The sequence below is a fragment of the Cardiocondyla obscurior genome, linkage group LG12 (assembly GCF_019399895.1).
Source record: "Cardiocondyla obscurior isolate alpha-2009 linkage group LG12, Cobs3.1, whole genome shotgun sequence".
Classification (NCBI taxonomy): domain Eukaryota; kingdom Metazoa; phylum Arthropoda; class Insecta; order Hymenoptera; family Formicidae; genus Cardiocondyla; species Cardiocondyla obscurior.
In genome coordinates this window covers 5,025,422-5,049,131 of record NC_091875.1, presented here as the reverse complement: position 1 = coordinate 5,049,131, position 23,710 = coordinate 5,025,422, and the positions used below count along the sequence as shown (strand labels likewise).

At 37.7% G+C, this 23,710-nt stretch overlaps 7 protein-coding genes across 8 annotated transcripts in view; 4 read left to right on the top strand and 3 right to left on the bottom strand.

The window, feature by feature from the left end:
• Window positions 1-1,518: 1,518 nt before the first annotated feature.
• LOC139107101 (thyroid transcription factor 1-associated protein 26 homolog) lies at window positions 1,519-2,406 on the top strand. Its single transcript, XM_070664392.1, has 3 exons — window positions 1,519-1,754; window positions 1,820-1,949; window positions 2,024-2,406. Exons 1-3 carry the CDS (start codon window positions 1,625-1,627, stop codon window positions 2,271-2,273), a joined length of 510 nt encoding a protein of 169 aa, XP_070520493.1. The 5' UTR covers window positions 1,519-1,624; the 3' UTR covers window positions 2,274-2,406.
• Window positions 2,407-3,039: 633 nt separating this feature from the next.
• Window positions 3,040-9,957, top strand: Ap-2alpha (adaptor protein complex 2, subunit alpha). The gene is made up of 14 exons (XM_070664350.1): window positions 3,040-3,158; window positions 3,816-3,906; window positions 4,583-4,794; window positions 4,862-5,055; window positions 5,144-5,375; window positions 5,457-5,565; window positions 5,654-6,297; window positions 6,375-6,506; window positions 6,628-6,825; window positions 6,900-7,231; window positions 7,319-7,587; window positions 7,670-7,814; window positions 7,903-8,110; window positions 8,186-9,957. The coding sequence occupies exons 2-14, from the start codon at window positions 3,843-3,845 to the stop codon at window positions 8,261-8,263; spliced, it is 2,817 nt and encodes a 938-aa protein (XP_070520451.1). The 5' UTR covers window positions 3,040-3,158; window positions 3,816-3,842; the 3' UTR covers window positions 8,264-9,957.
• Window positions 9,757-15,424, bottom strand: Noi (splicing factor 3a subunit 3 noi). Of its 2 annotated transcripts, XM_070664369.1 has the most exons (3): window positions 14,702-15,424; window positions 13,306-14,596; window positions 9,757-12,925 (listed from the first exon to the last, which is right to left on the bottom strand). In XM_070664369.1, the coding sequence occupies exons 1-2, from the start codon at window positions 14,912-14,914 to the stop codon at window positions 13,307-13,309; spliced, it is 1,503 nt and encodes a 500-aa protein (XP_070520470.1). In that variant the 5' UTR covers window positions 14,915-15,424; the 3' UTR covers window positions 9,757-12,925; window position 13,306. The 2 variants fall into 2 exon arrangements, with proteins under 2 accessions (XP_070520470.1, XP_070520468.1); XM_070664367.1 differs by lacking the exon at window positions 9,757-12,925 and having other exon boundaries at window positions 13,218-14,596.
• Window positions 15,425-15,521: 97 nt separating this feature from the next.
• Window positions 15,522-18,256, top strand: Tsg101 (tumor susceptibility gene 101). The gene is made up of 8 exons (XM_070664373.1): window positions 15,522-15,870; window positions 15,951-16,035; window positions 16,126-16,191; window positions 16,272-16,435; window positions 16,526-16,646; window positions 16,720-16,949; window positions 17,104-17,459; window positions 17,579-18,256. The coding sequence occupies exons 1-8, from the start codon at window positions 15,817-15,819 to the stop codon at window positions 17,763-17,765; spliced, it is 1,263 nt and encodes a 420-aa protein (XP_070520474.1). The 5' UTR covers window positions 15,522-15,816; the 3' UTR covers window positions 17,766-18,256.
• On the bottom strand, window positions 18,134-19,104 carry Kud (oligosaccharyltransferase subunit 5 kud). Its single transcript, XM_070664397.1, has 2 exons — window positions 18,947-19,104; window positions 18,134-18,712 (listed from the first exon to the last, which is right to left on the bottom strand). Exons 1-2 carry the CDS (start codon window positions 18,947-18,949, stop codon window positions 18,473-18,475), a joined length of 243 nt encoding a protein of 80 aa, XP_070520498.1. The 5' UTR covers window positions 18,950-19,104; the 3' UTR covers window positions 18,134-18,472.
• Window positions 19,105-19,185: 81 nt separating this feature from the next.
• The window catches only part of Rpn2 (Regulatory particle non-ATPase 2), a 35,102-nt gene continuing 30,577 nt past the window's right edge, over window positions 19,186-23,710 (top strand). Inside the window, exons 1-8 of the mRNA XM_070664349.1 lie at window positions 19,186-19,329; window positions 19,678-19,795; window positions 19,897-20,066; window positions 20,132-20,340; window positions 20,433-20,906; window positions 20,987-21,213; window positions 21,302-21,557; window positions 21,673-21,861. Coding sequence (XP_070520450.1) covers window positions 19,296-19,329; window positions 19,678-19,795; window positions 19,897-20,066; window positions 20,132-20,340; window positions 20,433-20,906; window positions 20,987-21,213; window positions 21,302-21,557; window positions 21,673-21,861 — 1,677 coding nt within the window. The 5' untranslated portion in view covers window positions 19,186-19,295. The remainder of the gene's footprint in view (window positions 19,330-19,677; window positions 19,796-19,896; window positions 20,067-20,131; window positions 20,341-20,432; window positions 20,907-20,986; window positions 21,214-21,301; window positions 21,558-21,672; window positions 21,862-23,710) is intronic.
• LOC139107106 (lipase member H-like) lies at window positions 22,064-23,645 on the bottom strand (the record flags this gene model as incomplete). Its single annotated transcript, XM_070664398.1, has 6 exons — window positions 22,064-22,202; window positions 22,377-22,500; window positions 22,560-22,751; window positions 22,827-23,057; window positions 23,184-23,332; window positions 23,416-23,645. Coding segments are annotated over 6 exons (984 nt in total), but the record flags the coding sequence as incomplete, so codon positions are not given.

The following is a 23,710-nucleotide window of genomic DNA, read 5'->3' as shown; positions in this document are numbered from 1 at the left end:
GTGGGGGAACCTGACTGGACATGACGTCACCTCCGTTTCGCCAATCGATAAAAAGGTGTCAGCGGTTCCTAATATGGATCGAAGATAAGGTGCGAATAAAGTAAAGCTTCTCGCTCGATTTTTTTTTTTTTTTCCATAATTGCACAAGATCCCGACGCAAAATCTCATCGCGTTTTTAACCGCGTCTTACAACATACAATATTTTTAAAACATTATTTCGAGACATTAAATCTTAATTTTAATTCTTAATTTTAATAAACAATTTTGCACAGTAAAATTCTAAGTCTCTAGCTTGCTAAACCGGTTCGCGTCGAGTTTTCTCCGCAGATTTACGTATCGAAGGTAGATGAATCTTTGATATCACTTATCAAGTTCTCTCTCAACGAGATTTATCGTATATTTACTCTTTGCCGTTTCCTCGACATTGAATCGCGAGGGACGGCTGACGGTCGAAGAAATCTAGTTGGACAGACAAATGCCCTCGAACAAATCTGGCTTCGAATTCTATGTCCGTCTCGGTTTCTATCGACTAATAATAACCCGTGGTAGCACATACCGAAGAGCTACTATCCTTTCAGTGATGTCAGTTTGTTTGTTTTCTTCTACGCATTGCACTATGAATAATGGTCTCGATCTTTTATAACACTTCGATGACATCAAAACGTGAAATGCGTGGCCTTGCGAAAGTGGGGAAAAAGCTACGAAAATGCAGCATGGAATTGTGTAAGATAGTTCATTGTCAACGGAGTTGTTGGACGACATCCGCGCAGAATTACGTGTTCGATTTTCGATTTAATCACCGATTGACCGGGTCTATAAATTAACACGGTCGGATTATTCGACATTCAATGTCACCGCCACAAATAAACTCGTACGTAATGCGGTGACAGGTGATCACGAATAAAGTATCGATTGACATTGTCATATAAATGTACGTAAGGCATTTGTCTCCCGCGAATATCCGGAGACATCATTAATTAGGTCACGATTTATTTCTGTAAACATGTAACTCAATGACTCTTTCCTGTTCCAGTTGGAAAAAAAAATTGAGAATTATTTTCATTACATTACACATATATTTTCTGTTTATTTCTCGTTAGGGTTGTAACATTTGCCGCGGGAGGCGGTAGTGCACGGTAAACTTTTTTCTTGAAAATGGAAACGTAAGAGAATGGCCGGAACATAACCACGCTGGAAACGTGAGAGAGTATACTACCGTACGTACCTTGAAAGGCAGATAAGGCGTTCACTGCGACGACGGCGGCTAGCGTACGTGACTTGTACACGTATGTACGTGACTTCTCCGTCTTCATCCTCTCCCTCGGCGACCGAGGACGGTGGATATTCCTGGAGATGGTGGTGGATGGCGTTCCCCCTCACTCCTTGGTAACCGGTGCTCTGCGCAGCTCTGCGGCACATGAACTGGCGGTCTGCGCAGCTCTGCGGCACATGCGCAAGTGCTTCGTGTAAGACCACAGACTTCTATGTGTAAGACTCGACGCATGCTACGGCAAGGTTACGTACGCTAGCCGCCGTCGTCGATGCAATTGCCATATTTGCCTCTCAGTGCTACCAGCCACACGTGGTTACATGCATACATGCTCGTACGTGCTTTACGTCAATCATGAGAAACAATGCGAGGAATGTTGTAGATAAAGGGCGAACAGATAGGAACAGTGATAAAGATGAACGAGGGAAAAAGGAATTCGACAAGAAAAAATACCGATTACAAAAGTACAGCAATAAATACAAAGGTACGTATAAGCAACGAATAGGTTAGGTTAAGTTTACAATTTATTTAACTGCTTTATTGCAACAGTTACTCAGTGGGAGGAGAGGAGGAAGAAAGCTGTGTTACGCAGATTCTATAAGGAGCTCAAGAAAGATCAGCAGAACTCGACGGAAACATTGAACTTAAACTGCACGTCTGAGAATGGAGAAAAGCCAAAGTATGCAAATGTGAACGATATAAGCCTATGATTTCAGATTTGATATTAATACTATGTTTGTGTTTGTTCAACAGTGAGTTGAAAAAGAAGGGCTATGCTTTCTTCAAGGCTAAAAGGGAGTACCGACGGAAGCAGGAAGAAGAAAAGAAAAAGAGAGAGGATGCCATTCGTATAAAGTTGGAACAAGAGGAAGCTCAAAAGAAGTACAAGGAGAAGAAAATGCGTAACTTTAAGGTGTTATCGAAAAAGACGAGAAAAGGACAGCCTGTCATGAAGGGCAGAATAGAAATGTTGCTGGAAAAGATACAGCGAACTATGACATAGTTTGTGATTCTTTACTTCTGGATTGACTTGAGTATTATGTTGTGGTACGATGAAACACTGTTTTGAAGAACAGTAAAATAATTTCGCTTTCGTACATGTATAATGTATATTACATAGTGATGTGTGCAAAATATTTTTGTAATGTTAAAATTTTCTGCAAGCTTTGTTAAGTTCATGTCACACAAGATTGTCTCTATATATTTATTACATTAATTCACATGTATTCTATGCTTGCGTTTGAAAATAGGTTTGTTTAGCATTAAGATAAAAAATAGAAAAGGATAGCAATATTAAAAATTGCCAATGTTACGTATTATTTTTGTTATTGAGACCGTTAGGAGAATAATTGAGCGACTTTCAGATGATAATTATACCTATTTTTGAATGCACTCTTTATACCATTTGCAAGTTGAAATGTGTCAAAGGGTACTTGCATCTTTTAATGATAAAAAAAAAAAAAAGTATTCGAGTCTACAACGCATATAGTCTTATTGTTTGATATCGAACGCAATTATGGATAATCCGAAAAAGACTGCGTTATCGATGCCAGTAACCTTTCGCATTCAAAAGTATGCAGCGATTGGAGAAAGCCAAAGGCCCGAGCCGGCGTGTGCCCTTTCGCGCGGATATCACGATCAATCGCAGGGTGCAGAGTTCGAAATACGATGCTCCACGCGCCAGCGTGGAACGCGCATGCGTGCTGGCATTTCGACGGGCGCTCCGTGTCGGGTCGGGACGGCGGGACGGGACGGGTGCCAGTCGACGGTTGCAAATGGCGACAGCCACGAAGTCTCTGGCACGGGCTCGCGACTAGTTCCACGCCTACCGTGCGCCCCGCGCGAGCGAGCGAGCCGTGCGCGAACACAGACCCAGCGCCCAGATACGGTACGTAAACCCAGCAAACCCGGCGACGCTACCGGATTCCGGCCGGGTGCTCCGCGCGGCGAACCGCAACAGCACCCTCGCGACCAAGGGCACCGAGTCGAGGGTGCACCGTCTCCTCTCCTTCCCGCGAGACGGACGTTTCTTCCTCCGTTCCTCGATCGATACGATCGCGCCGATCCCGAGGACAATCCGCTTGTACGTATACCCTCCTCTCTCCCCCACTTCTCTTTGCTCTCTCGCCAGCCGGACGGGGTCGAAATGCTCCGGGTGCATGCCCGCTGTCAAATATCGCTCTTGGATTTCGAAACAGTCTAGGCCGCCGGTCCCAGTCACGAACCCTGCCTCTTCCTCGCGATTGTACTTTATACTATCCGCGACTCCACTCAGCGCCACGTATTACCGCTATATACATCGCCGTGTTACTCTGATAGCGTCGACCGGGAGAGGAGAAAAAGGAGAGAATTAGTTTTACGATTGTAAAAGACGGCACGTACGACGACGCGCACAGTCCCGCCGTTGCGTCACGTCGTTTTTAGTGAGCGAAACAAATACCAATTACAGTATTATCTGCGTGTCGTCGTGCGCGATCTCTAAACGTCTCAGATTGGAGGGGAATGAACGTCCGAGTGTCCTCACGGCTCTCGCTCTCATTCACAGGTAGTGTCTTGAGCTAGACGAGGCAAGATGCCGGCCGTCAGAGGAGATGGTATGCGTGGATTGGCGGTATTTATATCGGACATCAGAAACTGTAAGTAACATATATTGCAACAATACGATACGTCTTTCTTTGAAGCGAGACCAGAATTTTGTATTTTATTATTTATATATTTATGTCGCCTTATGAATAATGTGATTACGAATTCCTCTTCCAAGACGTGTGTTGCCCTTGTAACGTAACGTTAGTAACGACGTTTCATTCATTGAACGATAATATGCCATTGAACATTAAAACAGTGTGGGATGAGTCTAACGTTACGAGGAGCAGGAGAAAAGGGGCGGTGTTCTGATACAGGCCTATCTTTTTGATACTGCCTGACTTCCAATGTCAATCCATGGCACGTTAGCACCGTTAGCTAAAAAAATTTGTGAAAAACGTAGAGTCGTTTACGTAAAACACTCGTAATTCATGTGATTGTACCGTTTTATATGTATATTTATTTTATAATGTCCTGTTTTAGTTTCGCAGATAAAAGGATTAAGCCAGCTTGCTTCCATTTTTTTTACATAAAATATTTTTACCGATGTATTTTTAATATTCGTAATATAAAAATTGATTAATATTTATATTGTATCAAAGATATAAATAATTATATTGCAGCAAAATTTTTTTTTATATTTTAATTACATTTGTTTTATGATTATTTTGTAACGAGGGTAGATACATATATGCTTTCACTTTTGAAATCTTATATCAATGTTATTAGGCAAAAGTAAAGAGGCAGAAATTAAAAGAATTAACAAGGAACTGGCAAACATACGCAGCAAGTTTAAAGGGGACAAAACTCTCGATGGATATCAAAAAAAGAAATATGTTTGCAAGCTTCTATTCATCTTCCTTCTCGGCCACGATATCGACTTTGGGCATATGGAAGCTGTCAATTTACTTTCATCAAATAAATATTCGGAAAAACAAATTGTAAGTGCATCGCTTGTATCATTTTCGATGTGAAGAATAATATAATAACACTTTTATATTGTTTTAGGGATATCTGTTCATATCGGTCCTAGTAAACACCAACAGCGACTTGATCAAGTTAATTATACAAAGTATTAAAAATGATCTCGCATCTCGTAATCCAATTCACGTTAATCTGGCGTTGCAATGCATTGCCAATATTGGTAGTAAAGAAATGGCAGAAGCCTTTGGCAATGAAATTCCAAAGCTGCTTGTCTCAGGGTACGACGCGTGATATTTTTGTTTCTATATAGTTATACTAGTAATTCATATCAGATTTTTGTTCAATTTTAAAATATTAATTTTATAGGGATACTATGGACGTGGTAAAACAAAGTGCTGCGCTGTGTCTTTTACGATTGTTACGAACAGCTCCCGATGTTGTACCTGGTGGTGAATGGACATCGCGTATAGTTCATCTGTTGAATGATCAACATCTAGGCGTTGTAACGGCCGCGGCATCACTTATAGATGCGCTTGTGAAAAGAAATCCCGACGAATACAAAGGGTGCGTCAGTCTTGCTGTTTCGAGATTAAGTAGGGTAAGTATAAATACTCGAGATATAAATAATAGATTGTGTAATAATAAAAACAATATGATTTGATTATTTCGTTAATTATAGATTGTTACATCAAGTTATACAGATCTGCAAGATTATACGTATTACTTTGTACCAGCACCGTGGTTATCTGTCAAGTTACTACGTCTGCTGCAAAACTATACACCGCCAGGTACTTAATTTATATGTGGAATACATTGTGTTATAGAATATGTTGTATAATACATTTTATTAAATTTACTTTTATATAATTTTTGTAGCCGAAGATCCAGGTGTGAGAGGCAGATTAAACGAGTGTTTAGAGACAATATTAAACAAAGCTCAAGAACCACCAAAGTCAAAGAAAGTCCAGCACTCAAACGCGAAGAATGCTGTACTTTTTGAAGCCATTAGTTTAATTATTCACAACGATAGCGAGCCGAATCTCCTTGTGCGTGCATGCAACCAGCTTGGCCAATTTTTATCGAATCGTGAGACCAATTTGCGATACTTAGCACTCGAATCTATGTGCCATTTGGCCACTTCGGAATTTTCGCACGAAGCTGTAAAGAAACACCAAGAAGTAGTGATATTGTCAATGAAGATGGAAAAGGATGTTTCTGTGAGACAGCAAGCGGTAGATTTATTATATGCCATGTGTGATAAAAGTAATGCCGAAGAAATTGTTCAGGAAATGCTAAATTATTTAGAAACAGCTGATTACTCGATTAGAGAAGAAATGGTTCTTAAAGTTGCGATTCTGGCAGAAAAATACGCAACTGATTACACATGGTATGTCGATGTTATTTTAAACCTAATTAGGATAGCGGGCGATTATGTGTCGGAGGAAGTTTGGTACCGAGTTATTCAGATTGTTATCAATCGAGATGATGTTCAGGGTTATGCTGCAAAAACTGTCTTTGAGGTAAGATATATATATATACATATTTTTTTTTTTTTAACTAAAATTATTTTAATTTATGTATATGCTACGCATTATAGGCACTGCAAGCACCTGCTTGCCATGAAAATATGGTTAAAGTTGGTGGTTACATACTTGGGGAGTTTGGTAATCTTATAGCCGGTGACCAACGGTCTTCCCCCGCTGTTCAGTTTCAATTACTACATTCCAAAGTAAGTCTAATAATAAAAAATAAAAAAAATAAAAAAAAAAAAATAAAAAAAAAAACTTTAGTTTCTATTTACGAGAAATATGTATATATAAATTTATACAAATTATAAAACTCGTTTGCAGTATCATTTATGCTCTCCTATGACTCGAGCATTGTTGCTTTCCACCTATATAAAGTTCGTCAATCTTTTCCCTGAAATACGAAGCCAAATACAAGATGTCTTCAGACAACATAGTAATCTACGTAGCGCAGATGCCGAACTGCAACAGAGAGCATCAGAATATTTACAATTGAGCATTATCGCATCAACCGATGTTTTGGTATGTAATACGTTGAACAATTGAAAAATGTGAGATTTGTGATCACGATATAGTAAATTTTGATGTTTTCGTAGGCCACCGTATTGGAAGAAATGCCGGCGTTCCCCGAAAGAGAATCCTCTATTCTTGCGGTTTTAAAGAAAAAGAAGCCGGGTCGAGTACCGGAAAATGAAATTAGAGAGAGCAAGAGTCCAGCACCAAACACTAATCATCATACTGAACCTTCTGCTCCTGCTACAACTGCGACAGTTAATAATTCTGCTGATCTCTTAGGATTGTCAACTCCACCTTCATCTCAACCATCTAGTAATACAGGAGTGCTACTTGATGTCTTAGGAGATATTTACAACATGCCAAATAAACTTGGTGCTACCAACGGCACTCAAAATACGTATAACCCGAAAAAGTAAGATATAACGATCAGAAATTTTTACATAATTAAAATATTATTATCTGAATTAATTAATATTTTGATGTATTATGTATTTTCTAGGTTTGTTTGTAAGAATAACGGTGTCTTGTTTGAAAACGACTTGATACAAATCGGTGTAAAATCGGAGTTTAGACAAAATCTTGGACGTATAGGTCTTTTTTATGGAAACAAGACGCAATATGCTTTGCACAGTTTTCAACCACAAATATCTTGGATAGATGAAAATCAAGCAAAATTAGCTGTACAAGTAAAACCTGTTGATCCTATACTAGAAGCTGGCGCACAAATCCAGCAAATGATTAATGCGGAATGTATTGACGATTATAACGGTACATTGATATCTTTGTAAATTTTTAATGATTGATATTTAGACATTTTATATTATATACATGTGACACTTTTTATTTACAGATTCACCAAGTATGATTATATCGTTCATTTACAACAATGTGCCACAAAAGATCACGATGAAGTTACCGTTAACAATTAATAAGTTCTTCGAACCGACAGAAATGAATGGGGAATCATTCTTTGCAAGATGGAAAAATCTCGGCGGGTATGTAACATAAGCATTTAAAAATTAATAATATGAAATCGATTCAAATAATTTCATTTTGTAACCGTATAAAAATTTTATTTTTCAGAACGAATCAACAACGATCGCAAAAGATTTTTAAAGCACAGCAACCAATGGATCTAACACAAGTCCGCACGAAACTACAAGGATTTGGAATGCAATTACTCGACGGTATCGATCCAAATCCCGATAATTTTGTTTGCGCAGGTATCATTCATATGAGAGCGCAGCAAGTGGGTTGCCTATTACGTCTGGAACCTAATAAACAAGCCCAGGTAATTCATCCAGCTTTCGAATTATTTATAATAAGCATAGCTTAGGTTTTTATTTAATTACATACCGTTTTACAGATGTTCCGTTTAACAGTACGTTCGAGTAAAGAATCAATGTCGGTAGAGATCTGTGACCTGCTAGTGGACCAATTTTAAACGGCCTAGCAGGCGTAAATATTATCAAGAAATTAGTACTACGTCGTGAGAGGACATATCATTATCGAACGATGATGTCATCTCGCCTCGTTCAAAAAGATACTGATGGTTATTTGTTAAGAAATATTTGCGTTGTACCCAAGCTTACACTCATAACGCTCTTACATAAGATCTATATCTCCGTGTAGGTAGTTTCGTGTAACGGTATATCATTTTATCGAAGCATAAGTTTGAATCAAGACTATCGAAGTTAGGTATGAAAAAAAACGATGGATGTATAAATGAACTGGCTATGATACACAGTATTATCTCACAATTGAGGATACTAAGGAGTGGATCTGTTTTGAATGCGTCTACATCTTACAATTTACAATTTAAGCAAGGTAAGAATACGAAAGGGGACGTAAAGCTAGATATTTTAATTACATATGTGCGTATTGTAGAAACACTCGAGCCACATCATAAAAACGAAGCAAATCTTAATCGATAATTTTTCATTTTTACTAAGTTATAATAATGCAAATTTTTTTCGTATGGTTTAAATTTATATAGCTTTTAAATATCGGTTGGAATTTATTAATAATGGAACATCTTTTTTTCTACATTATTTTATTTTAAATTGTTTTATACCTACGCGTAAGTTTTGTTCATATTTATGAATTACTTGAATCGATATTTTGCCATTACTATGCCGCGTGAACGAGAGTAGATTTGGGCACAATGACAGTAGTTGTATAATATGTTTAACTATAGATAATCTTCTATATTTAATGGAACCGCGAATTAATTATTGTCCATAATTAATAGTTTACATTTAAATGTCTCTATTTTGATTTTGAATTATGTCCTACGTCATTAATGTATAAATCCATGGCTGGTTATTTTTACATTTGCCAGATGTAATGGGATATCGTATATCGTATTAGTAAATCATTAATTAAAATTTAAATTCAATGTTTTGCAGGTTAACAAATTGTAATTATAGAAATGCGTTTTATTATCTTCAGAATTTTGTGTAAGATATATATTTCAGTAGAGTGTACACTGGAAAGGCCTGCCTTTACGGTATGGCACTTGCCGCAACGGTAGCTGGCATATGTGACACTAGCGTGGTGTGCGTCGAACCTCGCTCTCTCTCCTCAGTTTTTGGCGGCCGCTGCATATGTATTTCGTGCTACGTGTGAGACTCGACGTACACCACGCTAGGATCGCGTACGCTAGCCACCGTCGCCGCAGCAAATGCCATATCTACTTTTCAGTGTACAATTGTACAGTAATGTTTACTAATATGTTAAAGTTTTGCGGAATGCATTTTATAATTATAACAGCGGGAAGAGCAGCTCCAAAAATGATTTAAATATCGCTTTACAATGATTGGTGACACGTTATTGATTTTGTAAAGCTTTACATAATTGTACATATTAAATTGATCACGAATGGCTATAAAAATTTTCAGGGTAGATTATGCTAATTCGTAGCCATACAAGCTCAAATTTGTTTTTTTTTATTCTTCAATTATGCTATATTTTTCGGGGAAGTAAGATGTATATTTTCTCATACTCATTTAGAGTGTTTAATGTTTCCATTATATTCTTTTTCCCTTAGATTATAATGTATTAGCTGTATTACAATTATAGTATACATAGGTCGAGAGAACACGGTGTTATCGGTTTTTTACGACTTGATTTGCATAATGAGATTTTATTATTACCTTCTTCCTTTTCCTAATATTATCTTACGATAGGATATTTTACTGCTAGATATACGATTACAATTGTTACATTGTAAGCAATGTGAAACGAAACATGGGCGTTTTATATTTTTACTCCTTTCGTTTTCATAAAGCATTTAATATATATTTCAGAGATTTTAATAGTATAACATTTGTTTGTCAATTATTAAGTTAGTAAATTGTATATAAATTGCTATAAAATGTAATTAACGTTTTTAATAGCGATGTAATCCAAACTAAAATTATGATTTATAAATTACTAATACAAAGAAAAAGAGAGAGGATGCATAAAAAAAAATTTGCTTGTATCACATTACTATACTCTTCGTAAGTAGAAATGTAATAAATGTGAAACATGTATAATTGTTCGACACATAGACATTTTAAATGATCTCTTCGTCATTTGATGATTTAGATATTGGTCAAAATTATATCAAACTTTATTTTAAAATATCGAGAAAAATAATAATGCGAATATTTATTTCTCTGTACAGCTCTCATTAACATTGAGATATTTATCTTAACGTTTTACAAGTCTGAACATTCCTTTGTAGTCATTTTCTTGTCCATGCGGTTTATGAGACCGCAAAACTGTGATCTACGACGTTTCCTTTAACTTTGCCTTTTTCCTCTGACGAGAAACTTAGTAGACCGAGGAGATAGAAATTTGATGGGGTTTAATTAAAGGTATACGATCGTATGGAAATTATCATTTTCGCACTTTAAAATATCTATGTTCCATGTAAGAACACTTTGTAATTTATTTTAATTCCTTGAGACAATTAATCTTGGTTAACGAATCTCATAATGCACACACGTTACTTTAATCCACCTTTTTATCGAACTTTATTAGTTCGAATTTTACGTCTTTGAAAGTGTTACCAAACTGATTTGACGTGGACCCTCGACCGATTATTGACCGCCAGTCATGGATTTTGTGAGAACGTTTCATAATGCTATGTTTTAGAAAAGGAAAAAAAAAAGTCAACGATATTTATGATATCCACCTCATTCGTATAATAACATAGAGCCCGCGTTTATTATATAGATAGTTGAGAATCGTGTTACGTGCGCGCTTAGATTTTAAAAGCCCTACGCATGATTCAACGATTTATGTAGCAGAGGACTATTTAATTAAGTTTGCGTGTTATACGTAAAATACAATAGAAAAGTATCGCGCGAACTTAATGTATATCGATAGATCATGCGCGGGCTGATTCACATTCAAATGAAAGTTGCGTTAATATATACATATAAATATATATAATATACATACCTTTATATTATAAATATATTGGGAATTATATATATATATTAAGAGAAATGTGTGGCGAGACACACGATTGTTAGATTATTACGCGGTGAGACTTTGATCCGACGATCAAAGCCGCCGACGTCGAACACAACTCGATAATTGACTACACGCGTGCTGAATATCCGAATACTTTGAATATCTCGAGTGTTCCGTATGATTTGCTGTTACCCGTTAGAAGTCTTCGATAAGCCGAATATTTAACGAATCGCGTAAAGTAACTTAAGAGAAGACATTTCGTATAATCCATCACGTTTCGCATTCTCGCGTTTAGCACCGTAGAGCCTATTGTCTTCTTTAGAAAATTATTTCGCGAACGTCGGATCATTTTAATATTCGAATATTCAAGCGTGCGATTTTAAGAATACTCTATTCGCGAGTGAAATTAAGAAGAAAGAAAATATAAAATGAAAAAAAAAGGAAAAAAAAAGAAAAAAAAAAAGAAGGAATGTGATCGTTACGCGAGAGTGTCTAGCTTCTCGCGTCTGTCGTTCTGTGTCGTTGTCTCCTTTTCATTGCGGTCTAATCGTGTACAGATTTAATGTAGAAATTTAATAGACCTATCGCGAGGAACTGCCGATATGCTTGACCAGGGGCTAAGAGGAACAAGTCGCGTGGCTAAATTTTCGGCCGCGAGTTGTCTCGCTCGTTCTCGCATATGAGCGTATTGTATGATAACGTCATAGTGATATCATAGATCGCATTTTTCGTTCCTTTGTAATTAACGAATGCTCAGCGTATTTATTTCGTGTAGCATATACATGTGGGTGTTGCCTCGCGTGATTTTTAAACCGTCGTGACCTCGGAGTCGAAAGATTAAAATTAATGATCGTACATTGATCTTGATCTCCCGTTGCGATTAACGGTATTTATGTTACTCTCTTTTGGCGCGTAGCGATTTTCGTAGGATTTTTCGTTCTAGTTATGCACGTGGCACATTGTTCGAATACACGTATTTCTTTTTTTACACACAGACACACAAATATATATAATAAATTTCGATTTATTAACCATCGAATTACGAACTTCGCGAAAGTTCGTGACACCGTTATAGTTTCTACATTTAATCTTTATGCGAGAACAATTTTTAATCCCGTAGTGTGCGTTTGTTTTCGCCCTTCTTCCTCTCTTCCAAGTACCTCTCTAGCCGATCCTATGCAGAATAAATCGTGCAAGTGCTCTGTCTCCTGAATCATCGATTTGTTTTTTATAGTTTAGCTTTGTATGTACATGTATGTTTATAAGACATTTTTGATTTATATCATAAAATAATATATATACATAAATATCTCTCATATTAAAGTGTGTCTACTTTGCCCAGCTCTTGATTTTCACAATCTGTGACAGAGCATATTAATAAAGTGCGCGGAGAACGTATAAAAAAATGTGTGGGACGCCACGCGGAGAGCATCGGTTTCGAGACGAAGACGTCGAGGCATCCGCGTGTGTTCTCTCGCGGCTCATCATCGTGTGCCTGCATCTAGTGAAACGCTGTGATTGTACGCACGTGTTTCGTGTGAGATTCGACGTAACCACGCCAAGATCACGTACGCTAGCCGCCGTCGCAACACCACGAACGCGATTCCTGACGGTGAGTATACATACATATGTACAAACCCTGCTTTGTAATAAAGATAAAAAAAATATATGTAAGAAAAACGAGCTAATTATCGTTTTGAAATCTTATGGTTATAAAATCATCAAAGAGGAACGAAAAAAAAAAGTTTGGGCTTTGTTTGTATCTCTTTTTTTTTTAAATTTAAAGTTACTTCAAACATATTAAATCTTACGTATATATTTACAACTTATTTAATTTAAAATAATCTGAGACAATTGTTAGAAGTGAAATTATTATCTTTGTGCATGAATAAACGCATAATTACATTTTCCGAACTAGACGAAAGAACATGTTTCACTTGTGAAAGCGCTTTAATGATCAAGTAAAATTATAAAAAGATCAGCGATACAGTACAAGATTACAATCCGATTTTGATATACCTTAGAGGAGACCTTGTCTCTTAAGATCTTCGTATGTTTTACGATTGACTACATTCCCAAGTGAGTCCTCGAACTCTTCCTCCTGCTCTGGCTGCCAACGTTCGGCCTGTTTCTGCGCTTTTAGCTTCTCCCACAGTGCAAGAGCGTCCTCGATCTGTGTTACGTTTGCGAAATGCGCCGTGTTCGGGATACCGAGGCAGCGCATGCCGTGTGCGTGCCTCCACTCCGCAAAGTGCCGCTGGAATGCCTTTGGGCCCTTATATGTGAAGTTCCCGCAGATCTCACAGTTATAGCTGATATTCAGTCCGTGTAGTTTGTACAGCCAATAGGGTATAGGCTTGCCATCCCAGCCCAGCGGCAAGTTCTTCGGATTGTAAGGGACCTCGTTGTCGTCTTCTTCCTCCGACTCGCTCGCGCTCGCTTCCGCGTCAGAGTCTCCCCTCTCGCCTTCGGTTCTCGCCTGCTTCCGTTGCACGTTTTCCTTCGTGGCGACTCGCTGGCTCGACACCAGCTCGGCAAGCTTATAAACCTGAGCCTCTAAGCGCGCGATCTCTTTCTGTTTCTCAGAATCCTTGCCCTTGGCCGACTTTCCCTTACGATTTTTGGCTAATAAATTGGGATCTAGGGAGGCCTCACCCTTCGTACTAAAAAGCCTCTGCGCTCGTTCCTCGAGAGTGCCGCCACATTTAAGTCCTAACGCCATCAGGGCGGATTTTAATCTGTCTAGACCAAGAGAGGCTAACTCTTCCCAGGACGAGAATGCAGACAGTTCCAAGTGTGCGCCCACGTGAGTCAGAGCACTTCCAGTCTCCTTGGGCCAGCCAGGAAAAGTATTCTTCTCCCATTGAGCTTGAAAATCTTTATTCGCTTCTTCAATCTCTGAACTTATATCGAGCAGAGGTCTCATTCTACTCAGATAATCTGTCAGGTACTCCAAAAGCGACTCGACATATCTCTGGTACTCTGCATTTTTTCTTTCCCTTGGAATGTCAAATAAATGATCGAAGGTTGACAAGTAGGTGATGTAATCAATTTTTTCTATCCCCTTGAGGTTGATATACTTCTGATAGCATTCGTGAAGATCCAGGTACTTCCCATAACCTTCCTCGTCCGTAAATTCGACAAGATTAGACAGTTCCTCGGTTGGATTCTCTCGCATTTTAGCCAGCTCCTCGAACTCAACAGACATGGGCACACTGATTTCATTAGGATGCCGTCTATAGAACTCCTTTATAGATTTTAGACGCGAGTAAAACTCGGAGAATTCATTCGGGCCGGAAAGTGCTTGGACCTGCAAATAATAAACTAAACATTAGAATGTATCTTTGAATCTAAGAAGATCGTATCAAACTGAGCCGGGGATATTTATAATTAACTATTTGAAGTCTCGACGTACTTCCTCTTTCCTCTGCCCATCCTTGTCCTCGTACAAGTCCTGCAAGTGCGTCGTACTGTCCGTGTATCGATCCAGCAGAATTTTTAAGCGGTGTTCCGAGTTAATGTTCTCCCGGTGTCCCGCTTTCTTGTGTAACATTTCTTTTACCATCGCGTCCATCAGGCGCTCCCTCTCCTCATGATAGCGGCGTTGTTGTTCAAGTATAGTCTCCATTGTGATCCTCTTATCTGTCTCTTCGTCTATACATGAATACTACACGCGTTTATTACCGCAGAAATACTGTTTTCTCCAGACTCAGACGTGTCTTTTGCGAATCCACTCGTGCTATGCAACACCTCGCTTAAAATGTTCGTGTACTTCCGAACGACCGGCAACTTTATTTACGCAGTTTACTCGGTACTTTCTATAATTAAATGCTGCTTGCGAACGCACAAAACTCGATTATTACTAACCGGGCTCTCTTTGTAGGTTCGGTAAAGTTCTAACCCATGTTATCGCGACGCTTTCCAGAAATACAGTCACAGAGTCATAAAAGAGTAAAGTGTCGCCGTGTGCGTAGCAATACGCTCTCCTCGGCGATGTCGCGCTGGGCGGAAGTGACAAAATGTCGGTCTCGACTTCCGGAGCTATCGCCGCGAGAGATCGCGGCTTCCACGCGTACAGATACAGAGGCTTGTCCGTGTGAAGCCAGCGTTTCGGCTGCCGTCGGATAGAAGAAGAGGCCAGAACTATACACTGTCTGTCCTGGAAGCCGCGATTCCAAGTTGGGCTCTCTGCGTCCGAGGCATTAGCAGGCGCTACTGGTACGGCATTGTGCCTAGTGTGCGTATGTTGCCCGTCTAAAATCTGTGACCACTGCTCACGATGGCTTGCGACAGCTCACAATGACATTTCATACGTCGTCGGAAACGGTGAGAGATTAATGGACTTTTCGCAGTCGTCCTTAATGATCTCCTTGTGCCACGAAGTTCTTTCGACTCGACGATAACGTCACCACGAACGCACTTGTCGATAAGCACTGTCACGTTACTGCGTCTACAATAATTAATTTTTGATTGGGTACGTTTGATAAGGAGATAACAGGGCTCGTTCGTCTCGCGATTTATTTAAGCTAAATGGTGAAAATGACACCGCTAGACGAGGGGAGGCTAAGACAAGGTCTAACTAAGGTACGGAGGATTCATGATTTTTTTTTTCATTGATCATGCTGTGGCTGTTACGACTTTAAATATTGTATTTTTTTTACTAGTATCATAATCCAGACCAGACAAGGAAGCATGTAATAAGCGTTCTGAATACGTACAAAGGCTTGGTGTACAAGTTCGAGACTTTTAGTGAGTAAAATAATTTCCGAAAATTAATTCTTAAATATAATTTTTTTAACGGTAGTTTAACGTTTATTGAATTTATTTACTGCTTACCAGTTTTCAATGATGGCTCTCATAAAGAACTACTCAATTTGCAAGGAACTATACCCGTTTTTTATAAAGGTAACTCTTTAAAAATATTTTTTTAATATTAATTAAATAAGTTTCAGTATTTGATTGTTTACTTTCTTTGTGTGTGATAGGCTCTTCTTATAATATTCCAATCTGCATATGGTTGATGGATACACATCCTAATAATGCACCAATGTGCTATGTTAAACCAACAGCTGATATGCATATTAAAGTCAGTATGTTTGTTGATCACAATGGCAAAATTTATTTACCATATCTTCATGACTGGGTGCCTGTGAGTAGATTTGCTAATCATTAATAATATCATTAATAATAAGCAGCTTTTCAATATTTATTCCATTTTCTTTTTTCATTTATTTTACAGCACAATTCAGATTTGCTTGCTTTGATTCAAGTTATGATTGTTACATTTGGAGAACAGCCTCCAGTTTATGCTAAGGCAAGATCAGAAACGCAACAGAGTTCTATGCCATACCCTGTTCAACGTAAGTAAATTTATTTATTTATTTTTTTTTTTTAATATCGTTTTTTAATACTCGATAAAAATTTGTCATGCAGCGTTTATGCCTGTACCTGCTAGCGGAAATGTATCTAGTTCTGGCTTCCCTCCATATCCACCAAATTCTCAATACTCCGGCAGCAGTAATGTATATCCACCGTATCCGCCTACAGCATCCGGAGGATTCCCATATCCAAGCTCTTATGGGTCTTACGCGGGAACCACACCCAGTTACCCGACGCAAGGTTATAGTGGTTCATATCCGTCATATCCGCCAGCCACACAACCGGTATAAAATCGTTATATATTTAATAAATGTGTTAATTAACATTTATATATTTTACAATACTACACATTACAGAGCGCGCGCATCATTTAACTAATTAATAATAAAAAATTTTTTGAAAGTATAACTTTAACAATTATTTATAATTATTTACAAGTCACCGACAGTACAACCTAATTCTGGTGGATCTGGCACGATCACAGAAGAACACATAAGGGCGTCTTTACTGTCGGCAGTCGAGGATAAGCTCCGACGTCGGCTTAAGGAACAGTTCTCTCAATTGCAGGCTGAACTTGAAACGTTACGACGAACACAGCAAGAATTGACGAGTGGCTCGTCGCATTTAGCTGATCTTTTCGATAAACTTAAAAAGGAAAAACAAGAGCTTGAAAAGAACGTAAATATTTTGCAAGATAAAGAAGCAGAGCTAGAGAAAGAGATCGCCAAGCTGTCTGATAATCAATCGATAGATGTTGACGAAGCTGTTACTACTATCGCACCGTTGTATAAACAGTAAGTATATAAGTCCGAACTTGGTGATAAAATAAATTTGTTTAGCATTGGAATTATATTATCTGTAGCTAGAATATTATTTTAAGTTATAGAAGAAATTGTAACATTTAAATTTTCAGAATGTTAAATGCTTTTGCCGAAGAGGCGGCCACAGAGGATGCGATTTACTATCTTGCGGAGGGATTGAGATCCGGCATTTTAGATCTGGATGCATTCCTGAAACAAGTTCGGCAATTATCGCGCAGACAATTTATGTTGAGAGCCCTTATGCAAAGATGTCGACAAAAAGCTGGTTTGGCCGGTTAAAAAAAAAAAAAAATATCCCTCGTGCGCTTCGCTCTAAAACTGCAATATTCCATTTTGTTGTAAAACGTCCCATTGTTACGCAAATGGAACACATAATTTGTATCGGCATCAAAGAGCACAGAGGATTATTTTAGCGACAATAAACGCCATCCTTTCTTTTCCTTTCAACATAATGAAAGGATAACTGTGTTTTATGGGGAAAAAAAAAAGAACATCTAATAGAATGTATATGTTCAATGCAGATCATTATACAATAATTATAGCACGTTCAAATATGAAAGTAGATGATAATTCTTTTCACACAAAACGATATATATAAATATATATCATCACTACGATATTTGCATAGATTAATTATGTAGTCTGTGTTCACAGAAAACGAGTGTGAGCCTTTATTTTCTTGAGGTGCCACAAAACACATTGTGTACCTGTATTACAAACTTCATGCCTTCATTGTGATAGAGATGGAATAAATGCACAATATAAAAAGATATTCGCAATTGTACGTCTACTTAACTGCCGTCATCGTAAAATGTTACAAAGGTAAAAATCCTTCAGAGTTTGCCTAATTATATTAATGCTTATATATGAATAAATTTAACTGATACAAATTAAAACCTCTGATATTTCATATTGAATATGTATTTTTTACATTTATATCAATGGCGATTATGTCGGTAAAAATTTTAACTTTTTATCAGCGCCGTCTATATATAAAGTCTAATCCAAAGCATCAGGAACATTACTCCACCACTTGAAAATATCGAAGCAACCAGGGAAAGCAGAAGTTCCTTGCATATATCTCGTGTGAATTTAGTACTGGTGACTTCGTACACGAAGAACCATGCCGTAAAAAATACTCCAATCCCTATCAACACCACAGCCAGCAATGGGAAGACAGCTGGGTTCACCGGCGAGACACATCTGACCATTGACTCAATTTCCACCTACAGCAATAATTACATATAATTAAATAACGGACGAAAGATCGATTACCAAACAAAGCATGTAATTCATATCTTTTTTTGTAAATTACATTTTATTTTTATTTTCCTTTTATATATATATATAATTTTTTTTAAACGAGTAAAAATGAAAATGAAAATTAACCTATATTAAATTTGCAAAAGTTAGAACGAGTTATACATTTTTTCTGTGAAACGTAACGTATTTCTACTTACCATTTTTTAGACTGACGTAATTCCACGTTTAAAAGAAAAATGCGGGCCAAGCTAAACGAGCGAAATTGACGAAAAGAATCCTCGACAAATGGATCAACCACCGGTTGAAGCCGTGGCAATCGTGGCATCAGCTGGCATGGCTGATAACGGGCTCGTTCTCTTCGTATAAACTGAACACATAGCACTGTACAATATATTGACTAACAGCTGAACTGACTTTTTGTGACGTTACTAGTAACTAGCGCACTCTGGTAGACTCGGGGAAGCGTAACAGAAAATCATCATCATATAAATTTGTCGTGATTTGTCGGCTGTGGATTTCGCACCGAGGGCGGTTCGTTGTCTTCTAATGAAATTCAGCAAAATGAACATCACTTCAGCAGGTAAATCGCTGAATAATCTTTTATTGTTTAATTAATGTTAATTTTTCAACGATCACGCGAAAGTTTAATCATTCTTACGAGATTTTTCGTACAATGATTTGCAAGTCGTGCGGAGCCTAACCTTTAAATCCTCTTTTGGCAGTTTCGGAGCATCCATTTTCGGCACGATATTAAAGAGAAATAAAGGAATTATCGTCTTTTTTTTGCATAAGTTTATATAAAGATTTTGTCGTTAATTATTTAGTATTTTATTGTTTACTTCTATGCGTTAATTATGAATAATATTAATTTTGAAACAATATAATTTTATTAAGATTGCTAATTTAAATGTAATTAAAATTGTTACAGCTGGCATAATCTCCTTGTTGGAGGAACCGATGCCTGAGTTGAAGGTTTTCGCCTTGAAAAAATTGGATATGATAGTTGATGAATTCTGGCCTGAGATTTCTGAGGCTATAGAAAAAATGTATGTTAAAAATATAAAAAATGATATTTATTGATTTTATTCTTTGTTCTACTGCTTGTTAGACACTCCTTTCTTATTTTACTTACATATTTTATTTACAGTGAAATTCTGCATGAAGATAAATTATTTCAACAGCATGAGTTGGCTGCTTTAGTTGCCAGCAAAGTATATTATCATTTAGGAAGTTTTGAAGATTCACTGACTTATGCTCTTGGAGCTGGAGAATTATTTGATGTCAATGCTCGCAATGAATATGTTGACACCACCATTGGTATGTTAAAATTGTTGGCATGAAGGTCTTTAATCTATTAGTTTTTAATTATTAAATCTTTTTAGCCAAATGCATTGATTATTACACTCAACAACGTGTTCTGGAGGCAGAAGGAAAACTTCCACCAGGAAGCAAAGGTATTGATCCCAGATTGGAAGGAATAGTAAATAGAATGTTTCAGCGTTGTCTGGACGACAATCAATTTCGTCAGGCCTTGGGTCTTGCTCTGGAGACACGCAGGATGGATATATTTGAAGCGGCTATCATGCAATCTGTAAATATATGGCTGCTATAAAATATAAAATATTTATGAAATAAATTTATTTAAGATCAAATTTAGAGATAAAAATTTTTTTTTTGTTTCAGGACGATGTGAGTGGGATGTTATCTTACGCCTTTCAAGTAGCTATGAGTCTGATTCAAAATCGTGGATTTCGTAATACTGTACTTCGTTGTTTAGTCAGTCTTTACCGAAATCTTGGTACTCCCGATTATGTCAACATGTGCCAGTGCCTAATCTTCCTAGACGATCCGCTGGCCGTGGCCGAACTTCTGGATCGGTTAAGCAAGGGCTCGCACGACTGTGTGATGATGGCCTATCAGATCGCTTTTGATCTGTACGAGTCCGCAACTCAGCAGTTTCTCGGCCGTGTTATGCAAGCTTTGCGAGCTACTGCGCCGATTCCAGGTGCTTTGATGGCTAAACCGGTAGTAAAGCCATCCGCTGCGATCGCTGTCAAAACTACCGAAACTAGCGCGGAATCTGCAAGTATGGAAGTCGATGAAGAAGCTGCTGCTCCTGCTGGAGAAGAAAAGGCTCAACGTAGCGTCGAGAGTTTGGTGAGTGTTGATTTTTTTTCTAAAATAAAAATAATTTTTATTACTTTATTTTATTAATTTTATATATATTTTTTTTTTAGAATGCAGAAGAAAAAGAACAGCAAGAACGTGTGGACGCTTTATCCAGTATTCTGGGCGGCGAAGTGTCCATCGATTTACATCTGCAATTTTTAATTCGTAGCAATCATACCGACATGTTGATTCTGAAGAACACCAAGGACGCCATACGAGTCTCAATTTGCCACACTGCCACAGTTATCGCGAATGCTTTCATGCATTCCGGAACGACCAGCGATCAATTTCTGAGGTACGTATTTATTAAAAAAATTTTTTCAGGCATTTTATTTTGTGAAATTTTTGTAAAATTAATTTTTCGGAATTTTTATTTGTTTCAGAGATAATTTGGAGTGGTTGGCCCGCGCCACTAATTGGGCGAAATTGACCGCAACTGCTTCTTTGGGTGTTATTCATCGAGGTCATGAACAAGAAGCTTTAGCCTTGATGCAATCATATTTGCCGAGAGATTCTGGTGCGGCCGGTGCTGGATATTCTGAAGGCGGTGGTTTATATGCTTTGGGACTTATACATGCTAATCACGGGGCTGCTATTACCGATTATCTTCTAGGACAATTAAAAGACGCCCAAAATGAGGTACGCTGCACTTAATAATTTTTTATTAAATTTATTTTTTGTCCAGTTATACGTAATTAAATAAACGTTTCATAATTACATTTAATGCGATATATTTGTTCTTTGAAACCTGTAGATGGTCCGCCATGGTGGCTGTCTTGGCCTTGGATTAGCTGCGATGGGTTCACATAGGCAAGATGTTTATGAGCAATTAAAATTCAATTTGTATCAAGATGACGCTGTGACCGGCGAAGCAGCTGGAATTGCCATGGGAATGGTCATGCTGGGATCTAAATCAACCCAAGCGATAGAAGACATGGTCGCGGTAAGTCCAAAACATTTGATAAGTTTTTAATTAAAAAAATTTATTTTGTGTGTTATTTTAAACACTATCGAATTTAAAAAACATCGGCCGATATTTAATTTATTATAATAATACTTAAAATCTAGTAATTGACTAAAAATATTTGTTATAAATTATCAAATTATCAATATGAAGTGATTTCTTAATGAGTGAAGCAGTAAAATAATATAAAGTAGATTTATTAAAAGTTATTTTAATAGGAATATATACAAAAATAATAAGCGTAAAATAATAACGTTAATTGCTATCCGAGTGCAAATGGAGATTTGCTAGCTGTTCGCAGAAAATATGTTCCACGTGCGCTGAAAATGACGCAAGCGATAAAAAATTATTATTTCGTTTAATTCACATGAAAAGACGCAAAAAATCGATATTTTAGGATTAATTAAAAGAAATGGACGCGAGTAGCGTTGGCGTAGGAAAATAATAGTATTTTGAAAAAAACATTAATATTTATATTGAAAATCGTTATTTACTTTGGATCGAGGAATAGACCTCCCATGAACACGTTTCCGGCGCGAAAACCTGCAGGATTTACGATAGATTCAGCGTAGTATAGGAAAGCTCTCGAGTGTGAGCATATCATCGCTTTAACATCCCCTGAATAAATTAGTTTGTTAATTCTACGCGTCAGTAAACGTCGATTCAGTATTATTTACCGATCCATCTGATTGGACCGCATCCCGGCTGCTCCTCGCCGCCGTTGAGATAAAAATCGGAAGTGCCGACCGCCGATTTCATAGATAAGCATTTTATGCAAGTGTGTATCACTTGCACTATAGCCGCGTCCGACTTGTCCACCCTCTTTCCCGGTCCTTCGGACTCGAACTTAGGTCCTGGGGGATCTAGAGCTGCGAGATTGAGAATTTTTATTCGATCCGAATCGAAATTAGTTAACTGGCTAAATAATCGAGAGCTGGACCTACCGACCACTTCGCCAATCTCGCTGCTCGCGAAACGAGCGCCGAGACTGACGACGTGCGCTCCCAAAGAGAACCCAATCATCGTGGTTTTATTAGGATTTAGACCCGCATTGTTCTTCAGGAAGTTTATCAGAGAGGCTACGCGTTGCGACACGTGTGGCACGCTTTTCCAAAGTGTGGCCGCCTCTCGCCAGTCAATGGCGATAACATTATAATCGCTAGTTTTGAGATAAGCTGGTGATATCAACGCGATGGCATTAATAGATTGGAAATTAATAACCGAGACTCGAGACACCGAACTAATTTATGCTTACATAATTCAGAACTTAATAGGATTAATTTTAATTAATAATTCTCTACCATCTCGAATCTGGGTGCAAGAAGGTTCCTCGGAATTTCCGAGCCACCCGTGAGTGACTAGTCGAGTGGGGTGAGCAGGGTTCCAAAAGCTCTCCTTCACGCTATCTAGATTATCGATTAACAGCTGTTGTCCAATTAGAGGATTGCTTCTAAAAAGGGAAAAAATTGAAACCTTAGAGGCAATATTTTCCATAATTACGATATTGCGCCACTATTGCGGTAATTATATTACCGAGTGTATAAGTAGAAAGTGGTTTTCTGGGCGGACTCCTCGATCTTCTTGAGTTCAGTCTCTGTTAATTTTTGTTTTTTGATATCAATTAGATTTACTTTTTCTCGATGGAAATCGAAAATCGAGTAGTTCGTTGCAATAGACGCCAACAAAGTGGAATAAACTGTAAGGAAAGAATATATGTTAGTTCGAAATATTTTTCCAAGATGGAAATATCTCACTGATTTATATTGAATTTTAAATTAATTAATTTTTATGAAAATTTATTGTGAGCACAAAAAATATCTTTTTCGTG